This window comes from Oryzias latipes, chromosome 7, assembly GCF_053564925.1.
Source record: "Oryzias latipes strain Hd-rR chromosome 7, Olatipes_Hd-rR_3.1".
Lineage (NCBI taxonomy): Eukaryota > Metazoa > Chordata > Actinopteri > Beloniformes > Adrianichthyidae > Oryzias > Oryzias latipes.
The window spans coordinates 26,020,001-26,032,610 of record NC_136243.1 but is presented as its reverse complement, the minus strand read 5'-3'; the positions used below and the strand labels follow the sequence as shown (position 1 = coordinate 26,032,610).

The 12,610-nt window shown below is 44.7% G+C and overlaps 1 protein-coding gene across 6 annotated transcripts in view; it reads right to left on the bottom strand.

The window, feature by feature from the left end:
* Window positions 1-818: 818 nt before the first annotated feature.
* samd11 (sterile alpha motif domain containing 11) overlaps window positions 819-12,610 on the bottom strand; it is a 53,128-nt gene continuing 41,336 nt past the window's right edge. For 3 of the 6 annotated variants that reach the window (XM_011476982.3, XM_011476983.3, XM_078950727.1), the window contains exons 8-13: window positions 7,319-7,434; window positions 6,212-6,290; window positions 5,094-5,890; window positions 3,449-3,582; window positions 2,679-2,789; window positions 819-2,443 (exon numbers count right to left, since the gene is read on the bottom strand). In XM_011476982.3, coding sequence (XP_011475284.1) covers window positions 2,159-2,443; window positions 2,679-2,789; window positions 3,449-3,582; window positions 5,094-5,890; window positions 6,212-6,290; window positions 7,319-7,434 — 1,522 coding nt within the window. In that variant the 3' untranslated portion in view covers window positions 819-2,158. Of the gene's footprint in view, window positions 2,444-2,474; window positions 2,790-3,448; window positions 3,583-5,093; window positions 5,891-6,211; window positions 6,291-7,318; window positions 7,435-12,610 lie in introns of those variants that run through there. The other 3 variants (XM_011476984.4, XM_078950725.1, XM_078950726.1) reach the window with 2 other exon arrangements.

The following is a 12,610-nucleotide window of genomic DNA, read 5'->3' as shown; positions in this document are numbered from 1 at the left end:
GATTGTGTCACATTTGTATATATATTTTTTGAGGTAGTGGTTAATCGTAATAGTGCGAGGGAAGCTGAAACAGGAAATGGGTGTTCTGAGTACATGTGCGCACCTATAGGCACCCTGAGGCTTTGTGAGGATGGACCATTGTGATGCAGGCCGAGCGAGGAGTTCAGAGGCGGGTGTTGAGCCCTGAGGTGGCAGCGCTCTGCCAGGCTGGCAGGGTGGTGTCTGATGTTTTGCCAGCAGTCTGCCTAGGTGGCAGGGCAGCAACATAGCCTTGTCTTTTTCTATGCCAAAACCCCACCCCTGTACGGACTAGTCTTTTAAATTCTTAACTATTCTCCACCTTTTTGAGCATGCGTGAGAAAGCTGTACATGCATGCACAACATAAATCCAAATACTGGTTTCTACTTTTAAATGCCACAAATCAAAGAAAGGCTTTTGCCGTGTCACATTTCTGTTGAAGCTTTTCAGAGTTTTCAGCTGCAGAAGCTCGCCTAAAGCAAAGGGAAGTCCCAGCAGAGCTTGCAGAGCGTAGCGCTTTGAAGGAAGAGGGCAACGCGAGCGAGGGCTCCTTCTGATTCGGAGTGTGTACATAAGGAGGGTCAGGTTCGCCCCCACGGGCAGGAAGGCCCTGCCCTGCAGCTGAACCTTACACTCCACCAGCTGTGTTGACCTGAACTGTGCCCCATGGGTCGCCTCCTCTTCCTAAGACGCACACAAGGAGACCACATCCCTTCACCCTCCCTCTGCACAGTTTCACCACAAACACCTGAGAAGAAAAAAAACGGCTCGGATGAAAGCACAAAAAGCATAGAGAGGCTGAGTTTCTTTAGGATTTATTTCACCTGTGTGGTGAATAGAAAAATAGGATAAAGACAAAACATTTGAAGAGGAATCTAGGGACCTTTTTGTAATTGCTTAAATTCAAAACATTTGCATTAAGAGCTTTGTGCCTCTTCTTATCCCTGCAACCAAGAGGAAAAAAAGTATCTTTGGAATCCGTCTTAAGGGCTAAATTCAATACATTATCTGCTTTACTACATTAAAAGTCCTATAAATATTTTGTCATATTTATATGCTGGAGTAGCGTTTGAGACTAGGTCTTTTTTTTAATTACACTTTAAAAAAATATGAACAAAAGTACCACCAAAGTTCAGCAAGTCACATTTTCAGTGAGAAAACCCTTATTCGTGCAACAACATTTAACAAAAGGTGAAAGTACCACATATGTAACCATCAGAATATTTTCATCTTAAGCGCAAATCTGTACAATTTTGCATGTTTTTCCTACCTCCCACAGTAGTCAATACAAATGTACAATGGCAAGCCGCATAACCTGTAAGTACTTTTTCTAATACTTTTAAACTTTTTCTGTAGCAGAAAATGAAAGAGCTACCGTACATGTCTCATGTCAAAAAGAGTCCAAAGGGCCCAGATTGGCCCCTGTTGGAGCAGGCTTCCTCTGAGAACAGATCCGTAATGCAAAAACATTGTAAAACATGGTTCCAATTCCACCCATCCGGTCATCTTTGGTATCAGGACAGTGGAATGCATAGTTGCAGCGATATAAGAGGGAGCTGGTCAGATCTAGTGCTGCTCAGCATGTAGTTTTAACTCCGGCCTCCATAAAGATAGTGCCACGCTGGTGTTTGGCCTTCAGAAACACCAAAGAGGAGGAGGGAGTGGAAAAGAAAGGGGTGAGATGTGAGGCTTTTTTCATTCCCGGGCTCTGCAGTGAGCTGCAGTCGCAGATCAACTATGGAGAACTTCCTCCTGCCCAGGAAGGAAGGAAGGAAGGGTTTCCGCAAGGCGTCTGTCTGACTTACAAGAATGTCCATTTGTGGCTGGGCTCTGCTCGTTTCTTTTGGCAGGCTGTCTGTGACCAGCTGTCTCATTTTCCTCCTGCTCCCTCCATCTCTGTTCCTTTGTCACTTCAAGTTTCTCCCTTCCAGTCTAGTTTCTTTGGATTCTGTTCAGCTCCAACCACTGCAGAGACTGTCCTATAATCCCTCATTGCAGTCTTAAGATTTTCCCATGAGTTTATAGGTTGAAGGTTTTGAGCAAAGGAAGGAGGGGCACACGGGACCTGGGAAGTCAGTCTGAATTACATTACTCCTCCATTCCCGGGTTAGTCAGAGGTCCTCCTCTCCCAGACCTTCCCTACGAGGGAGTTTTGGCTTCGAGTCTTCCCACCACTGCTGAACCAGTGCCATTTTCTTCCTTGGGGGAGGAGCACCCTGGCGTGGGGCCACTGTACGGGGATGAGCTGCTGCTAGAGGATGTGGGTCGGTGTGGCAGGGACAGAGGGAGGGGCACGGGGGTGTCGGATGATGCGGTCACGGGCTCCCGATCTCTGTCTGGGGGCCGCAGCGTAGCAGGAGGAGGAAGCGGGAATGCAAACGGGAATCCTGCCATGTAGAAAAGCCTCCCAACGCGACGGGCCACCTGACGGGAAGAACAGAGGATTTAAAGGATGCTCTGTGCATCAGACATGTGCATCTGTACTTCAGAGAGAGAAGAAGAGACGAGGCTGCAGTCTGTGGGGCAGGCTACTTTGGGGGCAATCAGCTATGCTAGTCTAGTCCCTTGCTACACCTACTGCCAGAAGTTCACTCAGACATTCACAGCTCCTCTCCATCCCACAAAAACACACACACACTCAGGTCTGTGGTGTGTGTACCTGTGAGCGGATCTTGAGTGCAGGGCCCAGCTTTAGTCCCATTGTGTTGAGCAGGTGCTCCTCAGTGAGCAGCGGCAGTGTCTCTCCATCAATGGCCTGATCCCGAAACACCTGGCGGAGACACAGCCGCTTCAGCCACACTCTCACCTACACACACAAACTCTAAACAGGGGCCTCCTTACCAACTTTGAACATTCATACACGTGTCAATACGGTCAGGCCGTTGTTGTAGTTCCATGTCTTGAATAATGGAGGTAATGGGTCACCTCAAGAAAAATGTTTTAAAAAATCTCTCTCCAGATCCTCATAATAAATTAAGATAATAGATTTATCTATATATTTTTTTTCTTTTTCAGGTTTTGAATTGCATATAAACATTGACTTCACATAATCTCCATGATGATTTTTCAAAACCTCCATCCTTTCAAAAGAATAGTGGAACATTCCTATTTATAAATACGCTTTTTAACTTTAATATTTGTGACCAGAATGCACGTTTTTCTGCAGCCTGGTGTTTCGGAACAGTAAACAAATGAATAAAGATGCTTTCACATGAACTGCATGTACTCCGCTTCACTCTCATTCACTCAAAACCCAAAGATCTTTCTTAAAACTGCAAAAGAGCTTTCCATACCAAAAAGAAACAAAGAAACAGCTTCCTAAACTGAATGTCATCTGAATGATATCTGTCACTCATCTTCTGTGGTTTGTAGTCAGCCTGCCCCTGGCCTCCATCACCTTCTCTCTCCCAGATCTCCGTCTACACATACCTGTGCATATTCAGCACATCCAGCCAGGCTGCTTATGAACCCACACACATCCTCCACACTCCACTTGCTGATATCCTCTGCGGGGTTGGCTGTGGCTGAGTCTTCACCATCCATGAAAAGACCCCCCAAAGAGCCTGAAAAAGCAGCAGAGGCTTAAATGACGAGTGGACTGGATGCAAAACTACAGCACATTTTTAGATTTTTTGCAGCTTCATGGACAATCTATAAATAGTGATCATGTAAAAACAAGGTCTTTATGTCACAGAAGGAGCATCTTAATATTTGATGCAAAAACACTGCACGGCCAGATAGCTCCAATACTGGTCACCATTTTTGTTGCACCGGTAATGTTAGGTTGGAGGTGTGAGGGGCTCGTGGGAGTGTTTAACCCTTGCGCTATCCTATGACCCCACCCTTACATTGACATGTTCTCCCTACCATGGCAAAGGGGGATAAAGGTGGAGAGGATTTCATGTAATCCATGGACACCAGTGAAGATCACAAATCATTGAAGAAAAAAGGTTTAGCACACTGTCTAGTGGGGTCTAGATGACCCAACTCCCAATGTTAAAGTGCCTAGGATAGCACATGGTCTTATCCCCCTTCCCCTCCTATTATCACCCCCTACCCCCCCTCTCTCTAACGTCCCTCTTTCTTCTTCCCCTCTTTCCTTTTCCGTCCGGTCCAACACCAAAGATTTTCAGACATGTTTGAAATTAATAAAGTTTGGCCTCAATTACAAAAGGGGTTTATTCAGACATACCTTTGGTTTGTCTGAAGATTAATAACCCCTCTTGTTAAAGTAAAATATGTCCAACCCAAGAGGCCCTCAGCTCTCATCTGTCTGCCTAGCTGTTGGACAGGACAAGTTAAAAAAAAAAAAAAAAGAAAAAAAAAAAAAGTAGGATAGCACAAGGGCTACACAGCTCTCAGTTATGGGTGACGGGAGGGGTCACATCTAAGGTCCCACCCACAACTCGGAGGTGAATTTCTAATGAACTACTGCCGCTGTGATGCAGCTATGTCCTAGCAAACGACACAGGCTTTTGGATGTTGACTAAAAACTGCATAATCATGGTTAAAAGACCATTGGGAATGCTTTTAAAGTAGATCAAAATATGATAAGAGTGGAACTTTAACCCTTGTGCTATCTTAGATGACCCCACCCTTACATTGACGTGTTCTCCCTACCATGACAAAGGTGGATAAAGGTGGAAAGATTACAAGTCATCCATGGACACCAGTGAAGATCACAAATCATTGAAGAAAAAGATTCAGCGCACTGTCTAGTGGGTCTAGATGACCCAACTCCCAATGGTAAAGTGCCTAGGATAGCACAAGGGTTACGCCACCTCTGATGGATATTTTTCTTCTGCTTTTATAATGAGATAATCCTCTTTTTGCGATTGTGTTGTCCACCCTTAAACTGGTGTGTGCAACGTCTGTGCATAAACTACAACACACATTTTTCTCCTATGTTTGTGCTCCTTGGGAAATGCATGTGGGTCACACAGGGGTCAGAAACAGGGCCCCTGATAAGATGAGGTGTCCGTACTGAAGAGACAGGCACACGCCGAGTGACACTAATGGATTTCACATGTCAGCTCTGAGCACTGCGCCTGTGTGTGCGTTGTGAGTGTCTCACCTGTGTGAAAGTAGGGACTGGCATACGGGAATCCAAAGGGCAGAGTCTGGGCATGCAGAGCATGAAGCGGTGGCATGAACCCTGGAGGCAGGTGGTACTTTAGATCTGCCTTGCCCAGTCCGGAGGCAAAAATGTGGCGGCTGGGAGATTCTCTACCTGCTGAGCTGCAAGAAGCGCTCAGCCTGTCTGAGCTCTCTCCAGTCTCCTTGGCACTGCTGCATGCTATCTTGTTGGCAGTCTCTTTGCCTCTGTTTCTCTCCCTGTCTCTTGGTTTGCTGGGCAAGCAGGGATTGGCACCATGGGCCTCTCGCCTCTCCTCGCACATGTCTGTTTCGCTGTCAGAATCGTTCATATCCTCTGTTTCTTTATCTCTTTCTCTGCTCTCCCGCCCTCTGTGATCTCCAGCGCAGAGGTTCGTCTGTGAGTCTCTGCGGGCCGCCTTTCTGGATTCACTGTCGTGCCCTGCAGAGGAGCTCTGCATATCTCTATCGCTCTGAGTTTCTTTGGGTGTGGAGGACGCCAATTGTTGTTGTTGCTGCTGCTGCTGGCTGAGGGTCAAAAGGGGCGTGGCAGCTCCGTGCCGAAGCACCAGCATCGCATTTGAACGGCGGACCAACTCCTCGCGAAGAGGATGTCCTTCTGGGATGTCGTGGAGACTCCGTAAGGCTGGGTTGTCGGGAGGAAGTCCAGGAGGTAGGGCTCCTAAATGGTCGGAGCCCAGCAGACGCTGCTGCTGCTGCCTCTGGTGGAGACTCTCCAACTCCTTCTGTCTCAGCAGCTCAGCAGACATCTCAAGTCTGAGGCATTAAAACACAAAAGGACTTCACTTAAACTGGTTAAATATTTACAAAGGACACTTCAATTTGTCACAGAAATGAAAACGTATTGTTTTATGGGAGAGCTTTGGTCAAATGTGTTAGCCTGTGTTCATGCAACTTTATTTACACATAGCACAATCTTTACCCAGCTTCCCAAGCCGCACTCAAAATACTCCATTTCAAGAATGTAATATAAACAATCACAGAAACCAAACGAACTGTACTTTGGGGTCAAACATCGCCTGGCATGGATTGAATGGTGTGCTGTGAGTAGGACCTTTATTTCAAAGCACTGCGCACCTTGCCAGATTCTGTTTCCTCAAAAGCTCCTGTTGCCGAGCAAAGATCTCCGCTTGTGCCGGTTGGAGGAAACCATAACCTGTTATTAAAAAAGAAAAAAACACCAATTAACAAAAATGTATTCAAATAGTAATTATGTCCATTTAAATCAACAATTTCCCAAAGAAATATTGGCTCATGCTACTTTTTTTTAATTTTCAGTTAGACACCTACTGCAATGAAAAAATGGTTTGTGATGTTTCTAAAAAGTTCTTGTTCCATTTTTCTCATGATGGAGGACAAGTATAAAGAAGATTAATCTGAAAATGGCATTTCTGAGTATTTTTTATTCAAATCCTTGTAAATCAGACAGGCTGAGAAAATGCTGTTGAAAAAAAGCATGTAAGTGTGGCGTAAAAGTTACATTCCAGGCCCTAAGGTGCCTTCTCTGCTCCATTCTGATTAATTTGCTTGTAGATAAATAGATCCATGTATATCTTTGTTTTCCTCGCTTGAGCTGGCATCTGGTTTAAACCTTTACGGCTGGATAGCTCCAATATTGCTCCCTATTTTTGTTGCACCACTAATGTTAGGTAGGGGGTGTGAGGAGCTGCAAGCTAGCGGGAGAGCATGTAAAGAGATAGATGATGGGAAGGGGGCGGGCGGGCTTACTTACAGTCCCGCCCACAACGTAACCCTTGTGCTATCCTAGGCACTTTAACGTTGGGAGTTGGGTCATCTAGACCCACTACACAGTGCGTTGAACCTTTTTTCTTCAATGATTTGTGATCTTCACTGGTGTCCATGGATTACATGAAATCTTTCCACCTTTATCCACCTTTGTCATGGTAGAAATAACACGTCAATGTAAGGGTGGGGTCATCTAAGATAGCACAAGGGTTAAAGGTGGATTTCTAGACATGTCTTGTCCTAAAAAAAGACATGTTTTTTTTATTTTGGGTAAAACGGGATAAAAATTAAAAGACCACTGGAAGTGCTTTTAGAATAGATCAAAAGACGATTGGAGTGGAACTTTAAATATGTAACTTTTACACAGGGACTATTTATTTTCCTTATGCCGTCAAAGCAGTATTTCTCATTAATCTTCCAGAATTTGTAAAGACTTACCAGGGGCCTGGCAAAGCGCAGAAGGCATGGCCAGGAACGGAGGCCGCAGGTGAGGTCCTAAGGCGATGTGTGGAGCAGTTGGTGGTGACAGGAGGGCTGGGGGATGTGATAGTTCTCTGAGGACATAAATATGAGAAAGGCCTTCATTTCAACTTGGATGTTATTTATTAAATGAAAGCTGACATAAAAGGAACAGTTTTCTCCTCTACGTCGAGCTTTCCGTTTTCTGCACATCTCAACAGTTTGTGTCTGTTTGCTGCCACACTAATGTATACAGTGTATTTTTATCTGCGACGCTCCAGAGGCCCCCATGTCGCCTGAGCGCCTCATCAGTATTGTCACACTGCTGCAAGTGCCGCCGGCCATTGCTGTACCCTGGATTGCAGCCTTTCCTCCCCCTGCTGCCTCACACACACAGTTCCAGGCCCGCACACATAATGAGGGCTGAAAGCACAATGCCTGTGTGTCATGCTCAGACAGCTGGGGCGGCCCCTGCATCTTGACCGCCGCCATGGGCTGAAGGACCTTCTAATTAACACGCATCCCTCCTCTCTTCATTTTGTGCACCTCTCACTCTTGGCTGCTCTGAAAAGATGGAGTATCCTGCAACCTCTGTCTCAAAAAGCCCTTCCATTATTGGCTTCATCTTTTGTCCTCCTGAGGGGGGGGGGTCCCTCTCACCTTTCTCCAACCCTTTTTTTTTTTCCTGTTTTACACACACCTTCATACTTTTCTGTGACCTCAGAAAAGGAGTATTACTCAAATGTTTTTACCTTTAAGCATTTAAGGCCATTTTTTAATCTCTCTCTGCTTTTTTTTTTTTAACCACAATTCCTTCTCTTATTTCTCTTTGCTTCCTGCACACCCTTAGAATGCTTTGAAGGTCAGGAAGTATGCTTTCATCAGGGGGAGGTAAATACAACTTGGCCACCTGCAGATTTCAAGATTTAGTTGGGAGGAGAATATATCTGCCTGCTGTCCATAGCAGCCTCACAAAAGGCACAAGTTTGAGGATAACAAAAGTCCAAACCTATGGCAAGCCAAAAGTGTCATAAATTTACGACCCTTCAGGCTTGCCATACTAACCAACCCTGAAAAGAACACGGCTTTAAATACTGTTTTGCTACCGTGTTCAAATAAGCCAGCGCCTGTATGTCTCACCCCTCTGTCACAGAGGGGCTGTCTGTGATTGTGTGTATGTGCGCGCACACATTGACTTCCTCCGCCGCTGAAATGTTAATGTTAATCGTATAACCGCTCTCTTCGGCGGTGCCTCGCACTCCGCTGGCAGCTCCAATTAATCTTGGGGTGAGGGCTTCGGCGCGTGACCCCCGAGCCACTAGCCGGGGCCCTGCGAGCTGCTGCTTATGTAATTACACCGCCCAGTGTGTAATCACCTGGCCTAATCCCTCAGGGCTACCAATTAGCTTTGCGACGCGCAGCTCCACCAGACTACGTTACGGCGTCCGCAAAAATACTATCCACCCCCACCATGGCTCCCGCATGCCAAAATAACCCCCCACGCTATTTTTTTTTCTTTTTTCTTGATAGTCCTTTCTTCCCTCTCCTTGCGCCGCCTCGCTTTAGCCCGCAGATGAATAACGGTCAATTAAAGCTGCATGACTGGGGCTGCCAGGCGTCTGCGCCACCATAATTAGGCCTAATCACGTAAGAGAGGGAGAGGAGAGAAAGAGCGTGCGCCTGACACTCCCCTCTTTTCCCGTCTCTCCTTCTCTCCTCTTTTTGCAGGAGGTAATTTTCAGGGAGGAGTGGCAGACAGTCGTTTTTCCGTATGTGTATGTGTGGACAGGTTTGTGTCTCTGTGTGTGTGTGTGTGGATGTTTTCACTTTGTTCTGCTGTTATTTGGACTGCAGTACACTTTGATGGAAAACTACAAACCGCTTAAAGACCCACTCAAATGAAAATCCGGTTTTTGGTGTTTTTAACATGTTCTTGTAGCATTTTTCTCATGATGAAGCACTTATTTTGAAAAAATTAAGCTTAAAATGGCATTTCTAAGTATCTTTTTATATTGGAATCGTTGTGAATCCGGAGCAGATGAAATAATGCAGTTGCAAAAAGCTTGTACATGTGACAGATCCATTGACTTTATAAGAAAACTTGACTGAGTGTTCTCTCCCCCCTGGCTTTCTAAATAGGAAGTTACCGGTGGTCCCAAAATGCCAAAATCCCATTGATTTCTATAGAGAAATAAACAGCTATTACTCGGGTATTATATTTGTCAAAACAACAATTCTTGCTCTGCTACCTCTCTGCTAACTTTATTTTTTCACATTTGTATTGTAGTCCAAGTTATTCAGATATAAACTGACCAATCAGAAGCCTCAATAATAGTATGCAGTCTCACGTTGACATTTGCCTGACAGATTCTCCGAGCTCACTGTTAGTGGAAGAGGTGTGGTCTTCTAACATGCTAACTCCTGACTGGAGAGAGTGGTTGCCATAGAGATGCAGATTCGGACCAATTACTTACTGACGATTTCTGGAGCCAACATGACAACGACTGTATCATGAAAAAATCTGGACTAAATTCACTTCATTTCGTGGTAACCATAAGCAAGTAACTTTCTATAGGTGACGTCACACTTGCTCGGTCCGGTTCTGTTATTCCATCAATGCATAGGACCTCATTTTCCTCACCCGAGCTGGGATCTGGCTCAAAACTGCTGGATAGCAATACTTCTCACCATTTTTGCTGAAGCAGTTATGTTAGATGGGGGTTGTGAGGGGCTGTAAGTGTATACAAAGGGATGATGGAAAGTCAAGGCAGGCTTACTCTGCGCCACCAGTCATGCCCAGACCTCAGAAGTGTATTTATGATTAACTACTGCCGCTCTGTAGAAACTATGTCCTACAAAACAACACAGGTTTTTACATTTTGGCTAAAAATGGCCTAATTAAAAGACCACCGGGAATGCTTTTACAATAGATCAAAAGATGATCAGAGTAGGACTTTATTCAAGAAATTATGCACAAAAGCAAATAAAAAAATAGACACACAAACACCAGGTGAAGTATTAATTTCACAGAACCAGAACCAGCGGGTTCTGCCTGTTTCTGCTTGCAGTGAGGCCACAGGCTCCCGGGGAATTCACTGCTGTGTGGCGACCTGTCAGGATGGCGACAGCGGCCCCGTCCCACAACAGGAAGTGTTTGTGTGTGCGTGCGTGTGCATGTGTGTGTGACAGGGCTGCCCTTAATGACTGAAGCGTGGGGGGATTAGAAGCGCCGCGCGGCTGCCTTCGGCTGCCTCTCCGCAGGAACACATTTACACAGGAAGCTCATTAAAATGGATGAGGCTCCCTCCACGCTTACTCTCTCTCCCTCCATCTATCTCCATCCGCGCTCTTTATTTTGGTTCATCTCTCTCTCTCTTCCTCCCTCACCTCGCCATCTCTTTCCCTCTCTTTTCTCTCGTACCCGTTTGAGCCTCCATGTTTTCCACTTCCTCCCCCTTCTCCTTTCTTGTCTCCATCCCTTCCTTATTTGCCTTGCAGATACTTGGTGAGTTTAGTGCCATTTAAGGCCAGACAAATGGAGCGCCAGGCTCTAAGCCCATTGAGCGGCCCTAATGATTTGTTTTTAACAATGGGCCCTAATGGGCCCCAGATAATCAATGATGAGAGGTCGATGGAAAGGTGAACTGCTGAGAGCCAGAGAGGGAAGAAGAGGGACCTCCAGCTTGCTTCCCTTTGCTTCTCATTTTTTTCACCATTCTTTTTGCTTTTACTTACAAATTACCCTAATTTTATTCTGAATTTGTTCCAAATGTGTATATTTTATGGATACTTCGCATCACTGTGCACAAGAAGGAGCCTCCAGCCCACGGAAAGGGTTTTCTCAAAGAATGGAGCCCGCCTATATGGATGTGTTTGGGAGAATGTTTCTTTAAAGACCACACACCTTGTCACCTTCCAGCAGCAGGGTGGTTTTCTGAACTCCTGCATAACGGTGAAACCACAATGCTGTTTAAAGAGGAATAGATGCTGTGTCATTAAGTTTTTCCTTTAAAACTAAGAAGGTTTTAATCGTTCCTTAAGCCAAAAGCATTCTGCTTTTCCGTTTAGGAGGGCGAGCTGGATAGACTAATCAAGTTGTTCATACAAAAGAGCAGCTTCTGTCATAAATACATGAAATATATACGTCCATAACATCTGATTTTAAATAACTTTTTTGCTACGTTTTATACAAACATTAAAAAAATACCAGTTGAGTATTGGTGATAGTATGGTTACTACCCTAATCTGACAAAGCATTCTTGTGTTTTAAACAGTAAGCCAGTGTGCGCTTAACTTTCCTGTATCATCCATGTGAAGTGTGGTTAACCCTTGTGCTATCCTAGGCACTTTAACATTGGGAGTTGGGTCATCTAGACCCACTAGACAGTGCGCTGAACCTTTTTTCATCAATGATTTGTGAACCTCACTGGTGTCCATGGATTACATGAAATCTTTCCACCTTTATCCACCTTTGTCATGGTAGGAAGAACATGCCACAGTTCAGCTTGCTCTAATATTTCAAGGTCTTTATGCTGTCACTTAAAGGCCCTCTCCCATGAAAATCATGTTTCTGGTGTTTTTAACAGATTCTTGTGTTATTTTTATGATGATGGAAGACGTACAGTATATAAAGAAAATTAGGCTTAAAATTGAATTTATGAGTATTTCTTTATTCAAATCATTGTATTTTAGGAGCACATGAAAAAAAATGCCATTTGAAAAAGAGCGTGTTTTTGACGTAAAACAAGTCGGTTGGGTCTCTGCTCCCTTCTGATGCATCCATTTGTGGGCGACTAGATCCATGTACGTATTTGTTTTCTTAGCCTGGGCTGGCATCTGGCTCAAAACTGCATAACTTCAATACTGCACGCCATATTTGGGGTACCGGTTATGTTAGTGGGTGTGAGGGGCTGTAAGCTAGCAGTCGAGCATGTAAACAGAGAGAGCAACTTTGCTCCATGCAATGTTTGCTCCATGCCAAAGGTCCCGCCTACAATTCAGAGACAAATTTCTAATAAAAAACTGCCACTCTGCAGAAACTATGTTCTAGAAAATGACACGTTAGACTTTTAATAAAACTGGGATAATCATAATTAAAAGACCACTGGGAACACTTAATATAGCTGAAAAGATGATCAGAGTGGGTCTTTAATGTCACAGCAAAACTTGAGTTGAAAAACAAGCACTGCTGAAAAACAAAATAAAAAAATCTATATCAAGCTTGGAAAAACAGAAATGACTACTTATCACTGCAGAATATTTTTTTAAAAG